This window comes from Sorex araneus, chromosome X, assembly GCF_027595985.1.
Source record: "Sorex araneus isolate mSorAra2 chromosome X, mSorAra2.pri, whole genome shotgun sequence".
Taxonomy (NCBI): domain Eukaryota; kingdom Metazoa; phylum Chordata; class Mammalia; order Eulipotyphla; family Soricidae; genus Sorex; species Sorex araneus.
Genome location: NC_073313.1, coordinates 224,365,228 through 224,390,173, shown reverse-complemented (window position 1 = coordinate 224,390,173; position 24,946 = coordinate 224,365,228). Strand labels below are relative to the sequence as shown.

Here is a 24,946-nt window from a genome sequence, read left to right as displayed (position 1 = left end):
TATTACGTTTTTTTGGTTCGTTATTTTTTTTTTTTTGCTTTATGGGTCACACCCAGGGATGCACAGGGGTCACTCCTGGCTCTGCACTCAGGAATTACTCCTGGCGGTGCTCAGGGGACCATATGGGATGCTGGGAATCGAACCCGGGTCTGCCATGTGCAAGGCTAATGCCCTACTCGCTGTGCTATCGCTGCAGCCCCAAGCTATTACGTTTTTATTTTATAAGAACACGATGGATGAGCTTATGTGGTAATTCTCTTTTCCTTATTTCTTCCAAAATGATGAGGCCAAACAACTTGAACAACAGGGTTGCATCCCAGGCCACCTGCTGCAGCTGGAACAACTCGCTCTGCTCCTCCTTCACCTGGAGCTGCCCTGCTAATCCCAGACCTTGCTGCCCTCAGAGAGCTGCATCAAGCACTGTGAGGACATGATCTTACAAGCTGGCAAAACAAACAAAAAAAGCACAACTGTGCAATGGAAGTGTGCGGGGTGGGGGATGATTCCATAGCAGAAAGTACACAAAAATGCTGAGAGAGAGAGAAAGAGAGAGAAAGAGTGAAAGAGAGAGAAAGAGTGAAAGAGAGAAAGAGAAGTCTCTCAAAAGAGATGTATATGTCTTTCTTTCTCTTTTTTTGCAATAAATACGGCATTGCAATGCTCAGAACAGTGCCTAACACAGAAGATTTGAGATAGTTATACTAATAACATTTCCCTCTTCTACTAGTAAAACCTCATGAGCCTATGTAATTTCTAAATTCTTCCCCTTTCAAAATGCCACAAAATCACAATACATAATTTGAAATAGACCCTTTATCATCATAATAGCATCCAGGTTTTTAAACATTTTAACGTAAAAATGTTATCTGCTTCTAATAAACTGTCACTGTCATCCCGTTGCTCATCGATTTGCTCGAGTGGGCACCAGTAATGTCTCCACTGTGAGACTTGTTACTGTTTTTGGCATATCTAATACTACCATTTCAATATGCCACACGAATTGACAGGGGCAGTTTACCCCGGTATATTACTAAGTATTTTTTAAATTGCATTCACAGCCAATACTAAACTTCGTTGCTTCCTTTAAACAAATATTTATGCTAGGAGCCTCCAACTCAAATGCTTCCAGGAACTCCTGGGTAGAAACGAACGGGAAGCCGTGGCATCCTCTGCTGGAGCTGGAGGATGCAGTCTAGGTTAAAGGTGCTCAAGATTCTGAATTTATAAAGCAAACAATACAACAAAAAGGCCTACTTTAGTCCAGTTTTAAAAACTGCATACTGCACGAGATCTAGCCCCAGGGGTTGTCAATTTACCACATTAGACTTCCTGACTGTGACACAGGTCTCCACAATATCTTCAAAAGTAAGGGCAGGAATGCTGGTTCCCTTAAGGATCAGGTGTGTGGAAATGAGAGCAGACAGCTCACCATCACTGTCGAAGCCAGTAAGCACCGTAAGACAAGATGGTGCTCCCTGGAGTCGAGAAGGGATCACTAAGATAATGATGGTTGGAGGGATCTGTCAGGATCCAGATGGGAGATGTGTGCTGAAAGTAGATAAAGGACCAAACATGATAACCTCTCAATATCTGTATTGGAAACTATAATGCCCAAAAGTAGAGAGAGGGGCTGGAGCAATAGCACAGTGGGTAGGGCATGTGCTTAGCACGAGGCCAATGCAGGTTCGATTCCCAGCATCCCATATGGTCCCCCTAGCACCGCCAGGAGTAATTTCTGAGTGCATGAGCCCAGAGTAACCCCTGTGCATCGTGACCCAAAAAGCAAAAAAAAAAAAAGTAGAGAGAGATTATAGGGAAAATTGTCTGCCAGGGAGGCAGGGGGAGGGTTGGAAAGGGGTCATATACGGGGGAGATTGGTGGTGGGCGGTGGGAGAATGTGCACTGGTGGAGGGATGGGTGTTTGATCACTGTATGAATGTAACTCGAACATGAAAGCTTGTAACTGTATCTCAAGGGCATTCAATAAAATAAAAAAATTTAAAAAAAGAAAACATGGTGCTCTTAGAGCTGCATAAGCTTCACTGAGGATAGCTGGTATCTGCTTCAGAGATGGCCCGGGATAGTGCCTGTCAGTCAGGGCAGAATCACAGGAAAGCATGGACATAAGGTTCACCCTCTGGATGCTTCCCAGCAGGGCAGGGAGGATGAAACCTAAGACATGTGAGACAAGCAGAGGGCAGTGCCAAGCTCCAGGAGAGAAAAGAAGTTTAGGGAAGAACCACAGAGGGCCTATGCAATCAAGGATGGCTCCCTGGAAAAGGTGCAATTAGGTATGCGATTTAGACACGCAAAAGGAAATGAGCCATAGCCCTCAAGGGGGTGGGCAGAGGGTTGGGGAGATAAACTGGAGCAAAAAAAACACCATGTGAAAATAATACGGATTTTAGAGAACTAGCAGGGAATAAACTAAGAACAGTGCAGAGTCAGATTAAAGACAAGAGATCACAGAAGTCAAGGAGAGGATGCGTGGTAGAAACTGAAAGCCAACTTTGCCTGAGCTTCCACAATTTTAATATTAACCTATGGACGCTGCAATAAAACCATATGCGAGTGTGAGTCATCAGTGGCAGGAGCCTGGAGTCAAGGTGTCAATCATTATCATCATGGATCAAAAATGCCTTGAGGAAAATGAGACACAAGGTCAGTTAAAATGATGAGATGCAGGAATTGAAGTTAGGAGGCAAAGAGAACAAAACACTTCTCACTGGAATTGAAACCTTTTAAGCAGTGAAGATCAGTAAGAACAGATACTCCAGGTCTACATTAAAAAATGGAACCAGAGTGGGTAGCAAGGTCCTTGCCTGGCATGCGGCCTACCTGGGTTTGGTTCTCCGCACGTGATATACCCCTGAACCCCACCAGGAGTAATCTCTGAGTGTGGAGCCAGGAGGAAGCCCTGAGCACCTCAAGGTGTGGCCCACAAACAAACAAACAAACGAAATAACCAATCAGAATAAGGACCGGAATCATTGAGAGTGTAAAGTCACAGTCTCAGATACTGCAGGTGAAAGGAATATGGAAAATTCTACCCAGCAAAGCAGCGGCCTCAACCTCATACAGGAGCAGCTCAACTGAAACATTGCAGAGGGTTGTTACAAAGCAATAGCAGGGGCCAGGAGAGGGAACAGAGGGCAGGAGCATAAGCCCTGAGTGTTCGAGGTTCCGAGTCCAATCCCTGGCCCCAACAAGGCCCCACCAGCACTCAGAGGTGTGGTTCAGCGACCAGCGAGTGCTGGGTCAAGGTGGCAATGTACAGGCAGCCTTGTGTCAATGGGAAGGGGCTACCTTGCTCTGGAGGCCCCTAAACAATGCTGGGGAGCCTTTCCAAAGCCTGCCCCCCAAAAAACCATGAAGTAGAAAAGCAACTGATCGGAAACACAGGTGTGTTTGTACCCTAGACCTGCTCAATCACATCACCTGGGTATCCGTCCTGCAAATCATGGTTAAGAACTCCCCAGGCGAGTCTAATGCACACTCGCAGGTTGCACATGCTCCATACAGACTACAAATTTCATCTTTGCAAACACAATGCTCTGAATCCTCTTCTCTATCTAAAGCTGTACGGGGTCTGGGGATGACTTGGTGGCTTAAAGTGCCTCCCATACATGTGTGCAAGTATCACCACGAGATGTACAACCCCTAAGAGTCGAACGTGTGCAACCCTCATCAAGAAAACAACAAGAAAGCAAAGAGAAGCGAAGTGGGGCGGGTAGATATATAGCTAATGCTATAGCTAAGCCCGATCAACCCCTTTCTGATGTGTATGCCAAACCTGATTTTGTTTCCTTTCTGAAATGTTTCCTTTATCCACTCTTTATATAGCTAGACCTTCAAGACTGGCTCAGACATAATTTCCATGAAGTTGTAAAACAAAGAGTTTAAAAAAGGCACCCAAAACTGCCTATTACACACATATATTCAAGCAGCATAAATGCCTCTAACCATCCACATAACAGAACCAAAGGAAGGAAGAAAGCAATTCAGATGTGTCTCGGCAACATTTCCTGGTTGCAATACAGAGGATGGAGGAGCACCAATAAGGAAGGCAGAAAGGCCAGTCTGCCCATCTGACCACTAACTGCTTTATCCACTTCTCCCGCTCACTGCCTTCTCCAAATCATTCCCTGGCAATGACATTTTTCCAGGTGCTTGGGCCCCAAAGACTGGATGTCATCTTTCAACTCTTCTCCTCCTCTCACCCCACACATGAAGCCATCAGCAAATCCTACTGCAACAATCTTAAAACATATGGACACGGCCGGGGCCAGATGTGATAGCACAGCGGGTAGGGCATTTGCCTTGCATGCGGCCGACCTGGGTTTGATCCCCAGCATCCCACATGGTCGCCCAGCACCGCCAGGAGTAATTCCTGAGTGCAGAGCCAGGAGTAACCCCTGTGCATCGCCAGGTGTGACCCCCAAAAAGAAAAAAACAACAACATATGAACACAGATCCACTTCTTACCCCACCACCTCCACTTGGCTCGAGCCATCTCAGGCTAGTACACGGCCTGAAGGGTCTCCAAGACCCTGTGATATGAACTCCGTGGCCATGTTTCTCTCACCCACCCAGCTCCCTATGTTTAAGCTGTAATCTCAATAGGATGGTATTCAGAGGAGGGGTCTTTAGGGTGTGGTCATGAGTAACCCCAGAAACCTCTTTCCTCCCCTCTTGCCCACGAATCTACCCAAACTGGACCTGCTCTCTGACTCCCAGTCTCCAGACCTCGGCGAAAAATGTTGCTAGTGAAGCTACCAGTGGGTGGTGTTCTATTCTACAGCAGCCCACGCGGACTAAGCTTGCTCCTTCTCCTTCTATATACTCAGCTCTCCACATTGCAGCCTGGTAAACCACTAAAACAAAACAGCAGATCGTGCCTCTGTGCACCCATGTGCCACCTCACTTAGACCCATCTCCCACAGCCCCAGCCCCGTGGGGTTCCCTTTATGGGCTCCGAGATTTCTCTTTGCTGCCAAACCATTTGCTAAGCTTGCCCGACACGTTTATTTCTTAGAACTATGAGCTATTGTCTAGTCTTCCTGCCCAAAGGTTAAGTTCTGTGAGCAAGTTCTGAGAGCTTTTCTGTTTAGTTAACTGCTCTGCCTGCTGAAAACGATGACAGCCCAAAACAGAAAAATGCTCATTGCCTCTTACAAAAACAGCACCGTCTTTAAAATCTCACTTCTGAACACTGGCTCTCACCCACCTGAGCCACATTTAGTGTCGTGGAAACCTTCTCCTGCTTGGCCTCCACTGTTCGGAAACTGAAGGCTCGTTCTAGGACTGACTGGTCAATGCCAGTCAACTCACAGATTTCTTTTAGCTCTGTAGGGAGAGGAGAGACACACAATGTGACATTCTCAAGGCTTTGGGTATGCGTTCGCAATCACAGCCACGCTGAGCTGTATGAAAGATGTACATATCAGAAGTTTTACTATAATGAGTCTGCTCAAACCCCAACAAAAAACCCAGGGTTTTCCCTCTGAGATTAAGAACTGGGCAGGTGTTCAAAGCAAGTCTGCTCTACAATGAATGTTGCTTTTTTGCAGACTTACCGTTCTTGTCTTTGATTTTGCTTTCATCTAAGCCATTCACTCGAGATTCGGGCTTGAACTCGATGTTCCCCAGTTTCAACACCGTTGCGACCACTTCCAAGACAGACTCCGCTTCATGGTCCATAAAACCCACAATCTGCATGGCATTCTGAGATGGGGAAAGAGCATTTTTTTTTCCCTGTAGTCCTTTTGTATTTTTAAACAAATAATAGATTTATTTCTGAACATACAAAAACAACCACCAAAAAAACTCTGGGAAGAGAAAACATCCTGGATACACATTCCAAAGGGGAAACCTACTGACATTCAGTGAGGGGCTGTATCTTGTTCAGTGGTTTCCTGCTGAGATTCTAGGAGCAAAGAGTGAAAAGTGTATGAGCTGGCAGACAACGGAAAGAAAAAAAAAAAAAAGGTTGTGAGCTGAACCTTGGGTTCCCATTCCAAGCAGCTCAGACTGTGTAGAAGTCCTAAGTTTTCTGTACTGGTATTCAGCTGATAAAAGTGAAACTAAGCAAAAAAGTTTTCATAACCCAACAAAATATTTTACATATTTAAAAAAAATCCCTGTGCTTTGCAAAGGTAAAATATCTGATCAAATGCACTATGGATAACAAATAACATTTATTAGGTCATAAACTTTTAGCGGGTGCCAGTGATTTGCCAAGCAGGTAACTTGTAAATTTGGCTGTGAACTCAGGTCTTAAAAACTATATCCACCACCAACAGGGCCCTATTAATATAGTTTACACTGTTAAAAAAAATGCTTTATTTTTTGGACAATGACCCACTTTATTTCATTTCTCACTTATTTATGTTTAATAGCTAGGCTACTCAGCAATGGGAGTAGTATAATTTTTTCTTGCTATGAAAAATTTCAAATGTGTACAAAGTAGAGACAACAGCAGAAGAATCATTTTTCACTCACTCTCAAAGAATAAAGTGTAAAAACCATAATTTTATCTATAATCTAAACCCTCTTCTCACCAATGTAGCTATTTAATTTGGAAGTAAATCCCAGCTACTGTTTCATGTCCTGACAGCAGCAATTTTCCAAATGCCATATATACTATTTCAAAATACAGCATATACTATTTTAAATACTATCGTTTCTAATGAAATAAAAATGCTAATTATTTTAGTTTATACATAATTTCTTAAAAAATAAATAAAAGCGTAATTTTCTTTTAAAAATAAGAGTAAACCAAACCAGAACCTAGGTTGATTTTCATGTTGCAAACTTAACTACTGAACTATAGCTATGAAAATATTTGGGATTTAAACACAAAATTAAATGTGTCCAAACTCAAGGCAATAAAAAAAAAAATCACAGTAATGCTGCATGCTCCAGTAAAGCCCTGGCTTCACAATATTTGGTATCTGAGCTAGTCAAAATTCAGAGCCATGAAACTAGGGAGATGGCTTAAAGGACCAGAGCATAGCACCTGCCAGTGGGAGCCCAACATTTGTTCCCTCTCCTGCACTGCACAGTCTCCCAAATGCTGTAGAACAATACTGGATACAGCCTCTAAACCAAAATAAATGAAAGTCATAAGATATGTCAAATTCTTATAAAATTCTAAAAACCTTTGGAAAGGTGAGTTATACATTGCACTTAGCACTGCTATCAATTTCAGTGAAACAATATTGAGTTACCTAATTAAAAAGTAATAAAAGATTACAGCTTACCCTAACAGTTCTGAAATTGGCTGCATCGTCCACTCCATTAACTTTAGCGGAGTCCAAACTCAGGTAGTTATATCTGCTGAAATCCCGCTCGAGCTTAAGTTTATCTGTTGAAACACACACACACACACACACACACACACACACACACACACACACACACACAATAACTTCTTCAATAAATCCATCACCTTTAATATTAAGCTCTTTTAATCCCGCAGAGAACATAATTGTTCTATTATGTTTCAAGTACACAGAGAAATCAAGGCCTACACATCAAAAATAGGTTTTTTTTTTTAAATCTTCATTACTGTTTTACACTTTTAAAACTCTGCTTCTTTTATACTTATTTATATTGGGTCAGGTATATGTTGGCCATGAAAATATACACTTGGCCATGAAAATGTTTCATGTTATAAAGGCATGGAAAACTTACATTGGGCCCAGTCCTTTCCATGCTTTATAACACAAAGCACTTTCATGATTTGATTATAACATAATGCGTCTGTTTTATGAGTCCTCACAATTGGATACTGGGTGCTTTCCAGCTTATAATAATGAATACAAGGGAACTAGAGCAATAGAACAGTGGGTAGGGTGCTTGTTCTTATTATGGATTTATATAAATTCTCAAAAATACCCAAATGTCAGATTTTTATCAGTTACAGCAGTTGAAAACATCATATCACTATTTTTAAATCTTCACTGAGTAATTTGTTTTTATGTAACTGTAGACAGCAACAGTTCCCTGTTAATCTCCCTTTCCTCAACAAGACTAATTGTATTCTTCCATTTCGTTTTTTTTTAAAACTTAGCACTGACCCTCACCTCAATAAAATCTCTTTTAAAAAAAAAACACTTAAAAGGTGTATGGGCCTGTCTGTGGTGAGAGAGGAGCCAACACCCAATGTTCTTCACTTCAATCCCTGTCCCAGAAACCTTGGGAGAAAGGCAGGGAGGAATATATGGGCACTTGAAAAGAGAATACTTTGGGAAATGCTGTGAGAGTAGAAATAGAAACGGGGACTCACTGAGCAGCTCCTCAGAGGCACCAGAGAGCAGCTGATAGAACACGTGGAAGTTTCTTTCACCTTTTGGTTGCTTAACAACTCGAGATTTCTCTAAAAGATCTGAGGAGAGAAAGAACCAGAAGAACCAAATCTTAGTAGCGTATTAATTATTTTCTTGGTGCCACAGTGCAAGAGCAGTGTCTTACACACCCATCGGGGTCTCTCTTTCTTTTTCATTTACTGTTCTGTGTGAATAAAATTACAAAAGAAGCTACGGTTTCAGGTTTCAGGTGACCTTTCAGGAAGAAGAACCATCAATACTAAAATCACTAAATCAAACAAATCAGGTGTCAAAAAAACAGAGAATAAGAAAAAAGGTATACAATCAGCTTATTAAAAACCATTTTTATATTGACATTTTCTTGGCTTAGAGTGACACGAAGGGCTGGAGAGACAGTGTAAGAGTTAAGGTGATTTGCATGCAACAGTCCCAGGTTGATCTTTGGCATCACATATGGTCTCCCCCTTCGGTACCACCAGTCGGAGGCCCAGAAACAAGCACTAAGTTCAGCTTTCAATATGTAACATTATAAATCTAAGGAATAAAATATGATCCATCAATTATCAACCCACTCTATAATTATGACTATAAGATTAACATTTCAGAGGTCTTACAATGTATTATATGCCGTCTAAACATTACTGTATTGAATGTTCCTCACAATTTTATAAGGCATTATTTTGCAGATGAGAAATTGACCCTACTTTATATCAACACACGCTGTTACTTGACAAAATGTATAACAGATTTTTCACGTTTTAGAAAGAGATTTTAGATTTCATTGAGTGGAAGATGATTTTTACAGCATCCTTTATACCAGATTAGCTTTTATCCTGAAAATTGATGTATTTTTATACATACACACTTGGAGGGAGTGGCAGAAGGAGGGAGGGAGGAAAGAATATGAAAGAAATTACCAGAAGGTATAATAACAGAGAATATTCCTACTGGACTTCTATTTATGATGGACAAGTGATATAAAAATGTAACTATCCAATGGAGAGTAGTGGAGCTATATAGGCATTTTGGTGGTGGGCATAGTGTGGTAACATCATATCCCTAATACATATAAACAGTTACATTTTTTCAAGTAAGTGTTACCTAATGATTTTTAAAATAATTTAAAAGAGAAGGTCCTGTAGACAAAAGCCAAACTCAACACATCTAACATCTAGTCAGGTTGAATTCTAAATATGATCAAATAAATGAGTAAGGGTAAAATGATGTACAATTTATCTGAGGATGGTTTTTGAAATTCTAAAAACTATCTCAGTTTTGGAGGTGGAATGTAGGTTGAGTTAAAGAAAATAGACCAGAGGTCTGGGAGTCAGATAATTTAAATACAGGAGGTCAATTGTAAGAAAGAAAAGATAGATTATAAGGAGATTAAAGTCAAATCACCGGAAAAGAGAATAGGTATATGTTCCCTTTTCATATAAATACCAACATTATTAAGAATAAAATACTGTGGAGTTTGTGGGTTGGTTTTTTTTTTTTGATAACTTGAATGACAGTTAAGGTTCTCAAATTATAGACACAGAATACTGGAAAATTGAACGAATGGAAAGTGACACAAATTTAAGCAGGGGAAAAGATTATATAATCTCATTGTTTCTAAGGATTGAACATTTTACTTAAGGTTTGGGGGGTCACACTGGGCAGCTCTCAGGACTCACTCCTGGCTCTGCATTCAGGAATCCATCCCGGCAGTGCTTGGGGGACCAAATGGTGTGCTGGAGATTGAAACTGGCTCGGCTGCATGAAAAGAAAACACCTTACCCACTATACTATCACTCTGACCACAGGAATGGACATTTTAAATACTTAGTATGTATATATGGGCATACAAAGAAGAGATAGAATAAACACACAGGGATGAAAATGTAGCATTTTATATCATCCAACCACACTCACAGGAGGTCTTGAGAGTAAAATATTAGCAGTAATCACCACTGACAGTGGACAGACTTTTCTTGGAGAAGCTAATTCCCCTACGATATCCCACAAATCTAACTCAACTGTGAACACCTCAACTGCAAGTAACTCAACTACAAGAACCATAGGAACAAATGCTCCAGCTTACTTCACCTACTCCTCTGTAAACTCCTTTAGTCAACTCACTGTTTGTCACTTACTGTCAGGATCTCTCCTGGTAATGAGTCCAGAACCCATGACAAACCTAAAGACCTTCTTCTTTTTGGTAAGACAAGCGCTATTAAGTGTTCCAGATTACTTCACCCAAACCATCAGTTCTATCTCTTTCCACGGTGGGATGCCAAGACGCTCGGGACACAGTAAGTGGGTGGGGAAGTTTAGGATCATGTGTCTTTCACCAGTCAAACCATGCAAATCCCAAGCTCTTTGCACTGGCAGCCTACACAGTCTCACCTCACAGTGGCATTGCAATAATAATGACAAACCACTGTTTGGCAGCACTTAGCCAATCTCATGCCAATAAGCAAACTGTGGGACTTCAAGGCAAAGAATACTTGCAAAGTATGTGACAGGGTTACAATGAGCAATGGCAATACACCAGCCAGTTTTATAACGTCTGGTACTTTTTAACAGATGAATGCTCAGAGAAATAGAGAGAAAAGGCTCTAAAAGCCAGCAACTAAAACCAAGGTAAAGAATAACATTCACCTGTACACAGTGCAAAAGGCTATGTGGATGAATACACTTCTTGGCAGCCCCACACTGATACAATCAGCAATTACTCTCACATGCAAATAGGAAACACAATGCTGTGAGTGTTTAAAATGAAAGGTGCAAAAGGGAAGTAGTAGAAAGGCCTCCCATTCTGTCTTCTGAGCTTTTCAGTTGTTATCACATTCAACTCTGAGCACCTTCCCTAAGCTGGGTTTCATAATCTCTGTTTTCCAAATGACAAAACCAGGCTTATAATGCCTGGTTACTAAACCATGGGGCCAGTATTCAAAGCTTTAGGTGACTTGTTCTCTTTATAATCTTCCAACACAAAAAACAGAAAATCTGTAAACATTTGAAAATGTTGTATTTCACACAAATATATGACTTCTCCTGAGCAACTCACTCACAAATGAGAATCTTTTTATGATAAACACCTGAAGCTTTCATCTCTTAAAATGCTTACACTATTACCCCAGACGCTTCTATTTATAGGTTTTCTTATAGTTTCAGGTTTCCAGATAGAAAGAAATGATGCAAAATGCTTGGCCCCAAATAATTTATCACTATTCAAAGCCTTCTGATATGCATGCACTAACATAAACTGAGTATAAAACCAAATAAAAAATCATTCAAAGTACATGACAGAAATTCAATTCCCTATAAGGACTCGACCTTCAACCATTTTATTTTACTTAAATCTGGCCCAGAATTAAGCAAGAGCAAAACACTGGTAGAGTCTTTGACTGCAGATTCTTCTGCCAACACTAACTGAATTTCTGCCGAAAAATATTTAGTAAAGATAAGTATGAATGGGCTGGAAAGAGAGTATTGTGTGAAGGGCACTTGCCTTGTAAGTGGTTGACCTGGGTTCCATCCCCAGAATCCCACAGGGTCCCTGAATACTGCCAGGAGTGATCCTGGAGCACAGAGTCAGGAGTCAGCCCTGAGTATTGCCAGGTGTGGTCCAAAAGTGAAAAAGAAAAAAGGAGGAGGAGTAGAAAGAGCAGGAGAAGGAGGAAGAGGAGGACAATGACAACAACTGCATGTGACAGATAAAGAATAGAGAGTTGAAGAGCGTTCAGATTTTCCAATGCAATATTCCCAGTTCAAAACACAAGTTGCTATTAAATTTAACAGTTGAAATCAGCAAATACCATTGGTGGCTTCCCATTGGGTGGTTTATTAACATAAATTTCAGCACCAAAGTCAACCAAAGTGAAGGAAGGATTAAATTTATGAAGTCATTCTTCTTGAGTTAGGGAGGGAGAGGGTTATATTTGGCAGTGCTTGGGGTTGTCCCCAGATCAGTTTTGAGAGACCAGGCAGTACCAGAGGGACCATACAGTGGCAAGGATGAAACCCAGAGCTCTCACAGGGAAAGAATGTGCCCCAACCTTTAGCAAGGCATTCTAAAAGGAAACAACAAGCTACCAAAACACTTTGCAATCAAAATCTCCCCACACAATTCACCACCCTGCTACACCACCACCTGACCATTATCAGAATCAGGCTATAAGTCTGGGGTTTTCTTAATTTTGACTGTAGCACTGTCATCCTATTATTCATTGATTTGCTGAAGCAGGCACCAGTAATGTCTCCACTGTGAGACTTGTTGTTACTGTTTTGGGCATATCAAATACGCAACAGGCAGCTTGCCATGCTCTGCCGTGCAGGCGGGATACTCTCCATAGCTTGCCAGGCTCTCTGAGAGAGATGGAGGAATTGAACCTAGGTTGGCCACATAAAAGGCAAACGCCCTACCCGCTGTGCTATCGCTCCAGTTTAATTACAACATGTGCCTATACAGGTGCTGCATTATGGTCCCATGACACAATACATGAATAAGTAAAATGTTCACATTGTAGCTGCTTCAGAACCAAGTCTTTCCAGTAAGCAAAGGAATAAAAGGGTGAGAAGTTGGTTGGGAAGGGAAAAAAAGTATCATATTTTGGGACAAGACAGATGAAGCATTAGCAGCAGCATCAAGTAAATCTCTCAATTTACTTATCAACTCCATTCTAAAAAAAAAAAGCCCATATCCTTGACTTAGGCAGCAAAAGAACAAGATTTGTGTTAATTTTGCCAGCAGGGGGGGAATACCAATGAAAGTCACGATGCAAAACACTGTTTCTGTGCTCCTCTCTAAGGGTGTGGCTCAAGACCCAAATAAATAAACCCAGCACCCAGTAACTAATGAATTACTAAAAGTAAATTATTCATGCTAGTTTTAGTGGAAAACTCAACTTATGCTTATTCTGAGGAGTCTACAGACTAAGAAGAACTCTCCTTTTTCTGGAAATAGAAAACAGAACCCTCAATAATGACAATGAGGAAGTTCCACACCAATGACAAACTTTAAAGTGAAAATGATGGGACAAATGTCTTCTTACAAATCGTGCCTATGCACGCACAGGAAGCGACTGTCTCACCCTGGTATTCTGACTACTTGAGAGTTACAGACTCTGAGAGATTGAAAACATATGGCATGCGTTTCCCCGCCTTTTTTCTGTCTCCATTGTGGCAGTGACTTTTTTAAGAAATGATCTTAAATAGTTTTAAATCAAAAGTCAGAGTCATTAAGCTTGAAAACAGCACTATAGCTAATTGGACAGACTGCACACAAGAATTGTGGAAGGGTTCTGGATCACACATACAACAAAGGAAATACAGCTTATCTTCTAACTAATGCTTTCGATTAGAATCCGGTTATTTATATAAGATATAAAAAGCATGTTTGTATTTTCACAGCACAACTTCCTTTCTTTTCTTCTTCTTCTTCTTCTTCTTCTTCTTCTTTCTTTTTGCTTGGCTTTTGGGCCACACTCAATTATGTTCAGGGGTTACTCGACACTCAGGGATGACTTCTGGCAGAGCATGTAATACCATATGGGAAGCCGGGATTGAACCCAGGCTGGTTGCATGCATACAAGTTAAGTGCCTTACCCACTGTACTATAATTCTGGGCACATAGTTTAGTTTTCTAATACAAATGTTTAAAACTGGAAAACTTCCTCATAAACAAAGCTTAATCCAAAATTCCATAGCCTGACATAGCACTGTAGCACTGTCATCCTGTTGTTCATCAATTTGTTCGAGTGGGCACTGGCAACATCTCCATTGTGAGACTTGTTGTTACTGTTTTTGGCATATCGAATACACCACAGGTAGCTTCCCGGGCTCTGCCGTGTGGGCAGAATACTCTCGATAGCTTGCTGGGTTCTCCGAGAGGGGCGGAGGAATCGAACGTGGGTCGGCCCCGTGCAGGGCAAACGCCCTACCCGCTGTACTATGGTTCCAGTCCTGCCTGACATAAACTTAGTAAAATATTCAGTCCATAATATTTTATTACTATACATTTTATCCTCATAAACTCATGCTCATCCCATAATTGAAGGTCAAGTAAGAGATATTTGAACATCTGGCTTCTTTTATATTTTTATATCTAGTTTTGATTTGTGATAGTCTTTTGCATGGCAAACTTATTTTTGCAAAAGACACGAAAGTCAGCTTGAAACAAAGGAAAACATCTGCTTTTATATAATGCCATCCAATACAAACTACCAAATTAGCTCTTTCAAATTTCAGTTTTATTCTACTCTATAAATGATTATTTCAGTCTTCCTTAAAGAGCTTTGAACATCAAAGTACAAAAAAAAAGCCTAGTTTGGTATTACTAAGTAGCAATATATTGTCTGACTTTCTGATAAATTTTAACCCTAGAGAACAGATTAAAAAGCAAACATGATTTACTGATGACTATTTGAGTTGCTAAGAAATGGCATTTGGAGCTACAGCATTGGCACAGCAGACAGGGCACTTGCCTTCTATGAGGTCAACCTGAGTTTGATACCTGGTGCCCCAAGCCCTGCCAGGAGTGATGCCTAAATGCAGAGCCAGGAGTAAGTCCTAAGCACTGCTGGATGTGATGCAAAAACCAAAGGAAGGGAAAAAAAAAGAACTGGCATCTGTACAGATAGTCTTCAACTGTACATCAATTCATACATTCCAGAAGCAAGAACTGTTCTAACCAGGGCATCTCAGAGTGGGGTGGGTTGAGTCTCTCTCCCTGCCCCAGCAGTACCCTGGCAGCTGAAAACCTCCAGAACCCAACTTGCCGCCATGCTCAAGGCCATTCTCCACATGCTTGGACGAGCCTCACCCAAGAGGGAACCGATAGAAAAATCCAGGTATGTGGGCCCCGTGACTGAGATCTCTAAGCCTGCTTGGATTGGGACTGGGCCTCCCAATCCAGTTTTCCAGTAGTTGGCAGTCACACTCACAAACTTCCCCCAGAGCCATCCATCTAATCTCATCAACGGCCAAAGAAATCTTCTGGAAGAGAGCACTGCAGAATGTACTGGAATGCACGGCTGCATTCACGGCCACATGATCTCTTAACTCTAGCCCACTTAGATACCAGAAGTAGCACACATCTGTTTGGTTTTAACGTACTTGTTTGTATTCTCTTATATATATGGGCTTAAATGGCTCCAGAATGAAATACAACAACCTTCACAACTTCCCTCTTATTGTGGTGGGAAGGTGCTTGGTGGTGGGATTGGTGTTTGAATATTATCTGTAATAAACTACTGTGAACTACTTTTATGAAAATAAAATATATAAAAATTGCAAAAAAAAAAGAAGTGTTCTAATAGGTGGCTTCACTCCTAATAGCTGACTTGTCAATAAAAATCAAAGGTATGATGTAAGGGGAAGAACAAACTATGCATTTCAAACAAGTTTAAAGAGTAAGATTATAGTTCATACTACATAAGATGGCACAAACACTCCATACACACACTTAACTGGCATGACCTGGCGTTTACAGTACAAACCAACTGTATCATAACAAGCAGTAAGAACTGTGAAAGAGAAAGCATGCAGAGAGACTGGTTGTTTTCCCCAACTTCCTTGATGGCAGTGAGGCCATATTTTCTTGCTTTGAGTCCAGAAGCATCTCCTAAGAAGTTGAAATCAGAAAAAGAAAGGGCCAAGAAGATCCTGTTCAGTCCTGGGTTCCTTCCTGGGACCGCAGTAGCCTAGTGCTGTGAGGGTCAAGTGACACAGGATACACCAGCAGCGGCCTGATGCTTTTACGCCTGTCTGAGTCTGGCATCAGAGTCCTATGGGCTTGGGCTTGAACTCAAAGTCACTTTTTTTCACCTTCTTCTTTAACCATTCGAAGAAAAACAACTTCTGCAGAACACAATGTACCAACTTTTCATGTGTTTCCAAACTGGATGGAGGAAAAGCTATCATACTTAGACCTCTGTACCTGTCGGGTTTGCTGCATAACACATCTCCCAGAAAATTTGTAACTTAGAACAATACTATTTATTATTAGTTTAGCTTCGTGGATCTGGTCTGAGCCACCTTGGCCGATCTCTGCTTGGCTTCCTGGCCTGAGAAATCAGCCAATAGGGTCTCTGGCTGTTGGGTAATCAGAGATGGCCTCAGGCTTATGTCTTGATGTTGATTCGGTGTGTCATACCAGTCAGTGGACTAGCCCAAGTTCATACACATGAGAATTCCCAAGAGGAGCAGGAGGGGACATATTCCAGTGTGAAACCAGTTTTTCATGTGTCTTCATCACTGACCAAAACCAGAGTCACAGCCCAGTCTTCAGTCATGGAGAAAGGGGACTTGCCCGTAGTATGGACAGAGGTGAGGAATTACTGTAATCAGCTCTGAAAACAACACTTCACTCAGGCAATTTAAAATGAAATGGTCACAAATTCCTTGCCACTCGTCCCACTGAGAGGCAGCAGCGACTTCTGTCCTGAATCTTAATGTCTACAAAAACAGGCACCATCCTCAGCCTACACTGACATTTTATACAGATGCCGTGATGCCATGTGGTTTCCAGGCTAATTCTCAGGCTTTGCCCTGGTTCCGCTGGAGCATCTGCTGTGGGGATATTTCTTCCAGGGCTCTCCTAGTCAGCACCTTATTGCCACGTTATGCAGAATCCAAACTATAGTGGCCACAAACAGGTAGCTCTAGTCCACAGATCCACCAAAGCCCAGACTTCAAACTATTGCAACCCAGAAGCCTGACTGAGTGACAAGACCACCAGAGATTCCATACCAGCCCTAAGCATCAGTCTTCTGAGCACAGTTCCACAGGTCACAGAAACCAGCCCCACCTGCTAGACTCCATCTTAATTCTTGGCCCACCAAATTCAAAAGCATAAAAAAGGGCACTGTTTCACCCCACCATGGGCAGGGAGCTGTACTGTAGAGTGATGGTAACTGGACCACACGCCAATTTCAGCATTTGCTTTTCTCCACAGAATCCCAGTACTTTGTACAGGATGAACAGCGAAGCCAGTAACATGTAATCTACTAGTATATTGGCCATCCTAAGATTTAAAAAAAATTAATAAAAAGTATTGGCCTAAAATATGCAGATAAAATTATCCAAAAAGGGAATCAGACAGAACAAGGGTTAAGACCTCGAACTGTCTTCTCAACCCTTTAAAGCAAATCTTTTTTGAACACTTACTATATGCCAAACACTGTTACAAGTGCTTTACATGTTAGCAAAAATTTATATTTCATGAGATTAGTATAGTTAACCCAATTTCAGAGAGAAAGGAATGGATGCACAGAGAATTAAGTACCACGGTCTCTTTTGTTCACACTGAAACCTACAGGATATGCCAGTAAGAGTTGCCCAAGTAGGCTGGTGATGATACCCTGTCCCCCTTCCCCACTGAAAGAGAAAAAGGTAGGAGCTGATGATATCTGATTCTGTCTGCATTTCCAGCACTGACTGAGCACGTGTGTGTCAGGTCTAAAGGCAGGATCTTACACACACCGTGGACAGGACAGCCTTCTCCCTGTCTCCTCTTCTGTAAGAAAAATGTCCTTGATACTTGGTCTGCATTGTCTCCCATCCAAATTGTCATCTAGTGCCTATTAATAAAAGCCACAGGTTTCCTATGTTTCTAGTTCCAAATACTGGATTCCCCAAGCCTCAAATATGATCGAGTAAGTTTCATAAGACTAAGACTAAGCATTAAAAGAGTATGAGAAACATTATTTCCCAGCCAAACATCTGGATGAGCTGCCATATTTTTTAAACTGAAACTAGTGTATCATTTTCAATTTTTGTAACACCTCTTTCATCATTGTTATAAACGGGGGGGGGGGGGAGGCCGTTATCCAGCTTTCTGGGGAGTTCAAGGCTGAAGTTCTCCAGGACCTCCTTTCAAAAGTGGAGGTGAGTTACTTAGGTTTCTTTTTGACTTCCTGGTACACAATGGCTCAGGTAATTGTGTGTTGTCTGCAAAGGTAATAATTACAGCCAACAATAATCTAAGCTTTCACTGGGCTGCTGCTGGTAAAGGAAGCACAATATCCTTCTACACAATAGTAAATCTTGTCTTCTCTGCTTGACTACATAAGAAGCTGAATTAAGAAACTTGAAGTAAACGAGAATGGGTTTGCTTGCAAACACCCCCTGAGCCAAGGAGACAGCTAATGCCCACTGACCACTTCTGAGTCAGTTCTCCCAACAGGGTGAAATTTCCTGCTTTCACTGCTACTGTCTCTCTTCCCTGCCAATACAAAGGACACACAAAAATACCAGGGTGTTCCCACTACAACAAACTTCAGTGCAATTCTACTGTGGGAACAAATGGTAACAAACACCATATGAAATCCATTCAAATGACATAATAATCTTAACTGGAAAAGAATTGAGTGTATAATATTTATTATCCATAGAAACAGTAAAATGTTAGGGAACAGGAAGAGATTTCTGTTTGGAACTTAAAAATCTCAAAATATAAGTTATGTTTAAATAAAGTCATTTTATTCTTTTCTGTTCCAGGGTCTTCAAAAGAAATATTGATTAAATTATTCTAGAATGCTTACATGCAGAAGTTCTACTTTTCAAAAAAGTAAATTTAACCTCATATAAAAATACTTATTATTAAATCAACCATGAGAGTTAGTTTGTCTTATAAGAGAATAAAAAGCCTAATGGGTAGTTTTCAGAATAAAAACTAATTATTCCCTGGATTGGTGTATTTAAATGGACTCGATTTTTCCTGAAAGCTTGTATATAGCTGATACAATGAAGGGAAGGAATCTCAGAGACTAAGAAAGCTGTAATAATCTGCTTTTGGTTATGCAATATACAATTTTCTCAGTAATTTTGCTTCCATATTTAACATATCAAAAAAACTATCTAGCCTAAGTAAAATTCTATTTAGTTTCACGCTAAAGCTTTCTCTTCAAGACATTTCTTGGGGCTGGAGCGTAGGGCGCTTGCCTTGCCAACCTGAGTTCAATTCTCAGCATCTCATACGGTCCCCTGAGCACCGCCAAGAGTGATTCCTGAGTGCAGGGCCAGGAGTAACCCCTGAGCATCGCTGGGTATGACCCAAAAAGAAAAAAAAAAAAGATGTTTCTTTAGCAATTATACACTTTACACTACATATAATCCCAATGCACGATTTACAGAGTGAGCAGCCGGGGACTCTAAAATGGAAAAATTAGTAAAGAAAATGCAGAATGATGAAAGTGGAAAGAGCCAAAGAATCCTATCAATTCAATCCTATTGTTTCAAATATGAGGAAACTTTGGCCCTAAAAGATTATTCTATAAAGTTGTGTCCATTAAAAAAAATCAGTTGCACAATTCAGCATTATTTAATACACCACCTCTCAAATAACATCCCAGTGGTTCAAGAGTTTATAAGTAAGATCTCGGGGACCACTTTGGTATCTAGGAGTTATGACTACATAATTCCTCTTCTGCGATCCTGTCTTGTTCTATTTAGTTTAATATTTAGGAATCATTATAAAATCTCATGTGAAGAAGGAATGCCATTAGTCAATAAATCAGATATATGGTGCTTTGGGTATTTGAGTAATATTTGGTGCTTTTTTCCCTCCCACTAGTTCAAATTGATCTTTTCATTCTAATAATCCCAAATGCACCATGGGGTGCTGAGAGGCCAGAAGAATGGGTTTTAGGAGTATGCCCTTCACGCACCCCGAGGATGCAAGAGGATAATGTGGCAAGAGCAGGGCAAATTTTGAGTGATTCTTGCAAATGCTCTGAACTGAGAGATACTGGGCAGAGCTGTACACGCTTGGCTCCATGGCACTGACCACAGGACCCAGTTACAACAGATACTGACCCGACACCAAGCCCTAGAGAGTGGCTCCGCTATGTCAACTCTCTGTGAAGCTGACTTCACACGGTCTTCTTAAGTACTTCACCAGACAGATAACATCTGATTTCCATAATCACAAATTCTGACTGAAGGAGGCTAATAAATCAGTACTTAGACAAATAGACATATCACATTTAATGACATAATGAAGACAAAGTTTTTCACAATAAAATTTTAAGTACAGATCTATTCATCTTGGATAAATGTTACTGGAATAGGTTATTAAATTAGCATTGATTTATATATTTTTAAATCACAGAAAAATTTTATTACAGAAAATAACATTTTCTGGCGCCCCAGATGGCCCCCTGTGCCTTCGAGGAGGGGTCCCTGAGCACAGAGCCAGGAGTAAGCCCTAAACTCTGATGGGTGTGGCCTCCCTCCTTCCCCTCTTCTCCTTCCCTTCCTGCCTTCTTTCCTGGTGTGTACCTGCTTGTTCAGTGCTTATATTCAGGCTTAGCTCCCCACAGCAGTGCAGGGCGCTACCTAGGCTATACCCAGGTTTTCTATGGGTGAGAATTGAGATAGGAAGAGAACAGGGCATGGTACCAGAGAGCAAACTCAGACCATCATGCATGCAGGCATATGCTTCAGCTCTTTGCATTATCTTCCAAGCCTTGGGACTATAGTTTGAGTTTACTTCTAAAAAGTTTGTCAAAGGCAGAGATTCGAAGTCTTTACATTCTAAAAAGATTTTAACACTAATTATTTCAAGACAGTCTGAAACATATAAAAGTCTAAGAAAAGGAAACCTATTCTTATCCTTGCCTCTTGGAGATCCAGTGTCTAAAATACATTATTTTAAATGTTGGGTATTTAATTTTTTATTCGGAACTGTTTCAAGAGGACTGAAATTAAATACTCACAGTTACTTATCACTCCTCCCAGTGGGTCGCCTTTAAAATCAAATTCAATGTCCATATATTTGCCCTGCCAAAGAAAGATTTTGTGAGTGTTCAAAATATTCAGTCAGCACAACTTCTTAGATAATAGCACATTATGCCCTTATTTTTATACACTTGTTTAAATGTAATTAAGAGAGGGGCTGGAGCGATAGCATAGCGGGTAGTGCGTTTGCCCTGCACGCGGCCGACCTGGGTTCGATTCCCAGCATCCCATGTGGTCCCCTGAGCACCGCCAGGGGTGATTCCTAAGTGCAGAGCCAGGAATAACCCCTGTGCACTGCCAGGTGTGACCCAAAAAGCAAAAAAGAAAAGAAAATGTAATTAAGAGAGACACAATTTAAGTAACCATGATGCAAAACAATAGGCTTCCATAAATAATTCATAGCAAAAACACCATTGATGCAAAGCTAACTGCATTCTGCTGGCTTATTTAAAAAAAGATCTTCTGAGCCATCATGTAGCTTTCCCACTTCAGATATGCGCTTCAAACTTCTGATGTGTGAACTCAAGATTAAAATCAGGGGGGAATAAAAAGAGATTACACCCTTTATATATACACTAGCACATGACAGGGACGAACGGAGATGTTATTGGAGCCTGTTCGAGCAAACCGATGAACAACGGGATGACAGTTATACAGTGATATATGCACTAACTGGGAAATACTTTACACTGGTAAAATGTAATTGAAGCGGGGCCGGAGTGATAGCACAGCGCGTAGGGCGTTTGCCTTGCACGCGGCCAACCCGGGTTCGATCCCCAGCATCCCATATGGTCCCCCAAGCACCGCCAGGAGTAATTCCTGAGTGCAAAGCCAGGAGTAACCCCTGAGCATCGCTGGGTGTGACCCAAAAAGCAAAAAAATATATATATATATAATTGAAGCTACAGCAAGAAATGCTGGATTAATGCTGGATAGTGAATAAAATGGAACGCAAAGTTGCAATGGAACACAAAATGCATGATTTTGTAGTAAGACCAGCTCAGAATCAAAGACTCATCAGAATTACTCTTTGGCTTTGGATCTAGGTAACTGAGTCCAGAAACATGGCCTAGGCAACGGACAGGCAGTGACACTCGGTGATATTGTGGGGTGGGGGAACACCCAAGTACAGCAGCCAGGAAGGAAGCGAATAAGGGCAACTACCCGAGACAGTCAGGAGTTGATCATCAAGCTGGGGATAGCTCTGATGAAATGTTCCTGGACAATGCAAGTGGCACACCTAGATCAGAGGTGGGTGGGGAGGAGCTGGGAGCTCAGACTCTCCCAGTGCCGTAGGAGGATGCATATACAGACAGAGGGAAAGGTGAGGCACCAAGGCTGAGGGCTTGGAAGATGATGATGAGGGAGACTGCTGTGAAGCAGATCTAACAGTACCACCTGAGAGTCAAGGACAAGAACGTTGAAGAGAACAGAAGAAAAATCAACCCTGAATACAGACTAAAAGGGAGGCTGAGCAGCAGCAAACCAAAGGGCAATGAGGATTAAGCCAGAACCTCAGAGTAAAAGACCACTGCTATATGCAGTAGTAAATTTAAATTTATTGTGGAATTTAAGGACCTTAGTGTTCATGTCACAGATGACAAAGCAGAGAAATTACTGAAAACTGGATGAAAAGATTAAGCCTATAATCAAGTATTATGCTCAGTCCTAATACCCATGTTATAACGGGATTTATCTGAAGTTACTTAATAAGCCAGATCACCCACTAACCTTTCACTAGTTTCAATTATCACCAAGCAGCAGTGACTCTTTCAGCAAAAAAGACTGTCTACATTTTTGTCATTGGGAGACTAAATATATTTGCACATACTTTGAAAAGTATGTGTATACATACATAATTTGCAAATAGCAAAAATAAAATCTCTAACCCACAGAAGAAGGATGATCTATAGGACTTATTTCTAACTCTCCACACTGGCTTCCCACTCTATTTATATAATGAGATTAGCCATGTTACCACAACAGGAAAAAGCATGGTTCAAATCAGTTACAACAACTTTAGGGGCTAATCCAATGGAAAAAATTCACAGCCTGAGAAGGAGGAATTTTAGTGTCCCACTTTATAAACTACTAAAGCTCTCTCCCGCTTGGGGTCATTCTCTTGCCTGAAGCAAGAGAGAAAAAGGCAACTGGGGATGGGGGACAGGGGAGCACTAAAAGCAGAAAAGGGAGAGAAAGGGCAAGGAGGATCTCAGGTAAGTGGGAAAGATGAAAAATGGCTCCACAGAAGCAATTAAGAGAGCTACAATGCAAACGAACCTTTATTATGCAATCATTTAAACCAAAGAAGAGACCAATTTCAAAATGCCACCATCACAGTCAACATATTTCCCCCAGCTGCATCTAGCGTTTGTTTCTTTGGAGACTAAAGGCACCAAGGAGAACATCCCCGCTTGGGGCATCACAGTGGCTGACGTGGCAATGCAGGCTGAGATGAGGCCAGGAAGGATGAGCAGAATTAGCATTTCCCAACTCAACCAGATTTAAAACATCCTTCAGCTTTGATTTCTACAGTTTGCTCCCTCCACTCTTCCTGTCCCATTAGTTGCTGAGTCAATTGATCAGAGCTTCCTAATGTTTCAGAATACAACCCCCAACCCACTGGTGGTGCTGCTGAAATCAGGACTTGAGTTCTACAACACATAAATTCAACACCCAGTTTTACCCTTCTCTACTTAATTTCTGATTCTGAGTGATCATTTCTACATATGAAAACTCAGATAAGAAGGGCTGGAGAGACAGCACAGTGGGGTAAGGTGCTTGGCTTGCATGCAGTTGACCCAGGTTTGATCCCTAGCATCCCACATGGTCCCCCAGCACCACCAGGAGTAATTCTTGAGTGCAGAGCCAGAAGTAACCCTTGAGTATTATGGGATGTACCTACCCACTCCCCCCCAAAATACTCAGACAAGAGTTATTTCGAACAGTCCTATTTATACCAATCTTATAAAAGATGACAAGTACAGATAAAAGAAAAGTAGCCTATCACTCTAAAAAGGAAAAGAAAAATTCCAGAATGGGGAAAAGAAAAGGAAAAAATAGTTCTTCTACAAGTTTCAGGACAACAGAAATGATATTCTTTCATTTTTAAATATGGGTATTAATAAATATCAAATACCTATTGGCTGTCTAAATATATTAACTAATTATCATTGTTAACACATGTTTATATAAATACTCACAAATCTAGAGGAGTTGTCATTCCTTACAGTTTTGGCATTTCCAAATGCTAGAAAGAAACAGATGTATGAATATATTAGAAAAAAATAATTTTAAGCATAAAGATAAATTAATGGTATCTATACATAAAATAAAATACAACTTGTAACAATTACATTCTGCCTAAAATTTCCATAGAAACAAACTTAACAGAACTCCTAAGTTGTTAAAGTATCCATGTATTATTATAATTTTATTTTTAAAAACGAGTTAGAATTCTGAAATAATAGTATAAATTTAACCTTTTCCATTCTAATTATTCTTATTATATTCAGCACCTCTTACTGCTTCTGACAGTAACTGATTGAGTGCTAACAAGCAAGAATTCTATGCTGGTCCAACATTATCATCCGTGTAAAAGGTTAGTTCAGAGACAACTACTTAATGCAACAGAAGGTTAAAGTGGAATTCTTGAGACTTCCAGGTAGAAAAAAGAGCAAGAGAAACCTTAAATTGTTTAATTTTAAAATAAAGTTACTTAAAAATGACAAATAATAACTCTGAAATTCAGAAACAGTAAGATCTAGAAATGACTATCTTTCCCAATAGGATCAAAGTGTTTGTCTCATTAGATTATCTCAATAAAGTTCCCCCTGCCAAACATGAAATCTAATTCACTCAGAATACAAAATATAAACATCAGGAGGATC

At 40.8% G+C, this 24,946-nt stretch overlaps 1 protein-coding gene across 4 annotated transcripts in view; it reads right to left on the bottom strand.

Moving 5' to 3' along the window:
- Positions 1-24,946, bottom strand: part of MYO1B (myosin IB) — a 194,660-nt gene that overhangs the window by 61,047 nt on the left and 108,667 nt on the right. For all 4 annotated transcript variants that reach the window (XM_055122358.1, XM_055122357.1, XM_055122359.1 and 1 more), the window contains exons 6-11: positions 24,260-24,306; positions 21,035-21,098; positions 8,291-8,389; positions 7,263-7,366; positions 5,577-5,724; positions 5,228-5,346 (exon numbers count right to left, since the gene is read on the bottom strand). In XM_055122358.1, the coding sequence (XP_054978333.1) occupies positions 5,228-5,346; positions 5,577-5,724; positions 7,263-7,366; positions 8,291-8,389; positions 21,035-21,098; positions 24,260-24,306 (581 nt within the window). The remainder of the gene's footprint in view (positions 1-5,227; positions 5,347-5,576; positions 5,725-7,262; positions 7,367-8,290; positions 8,390-21,034; positions 21,099-24,259; positions 24,307-24,946) is intronic.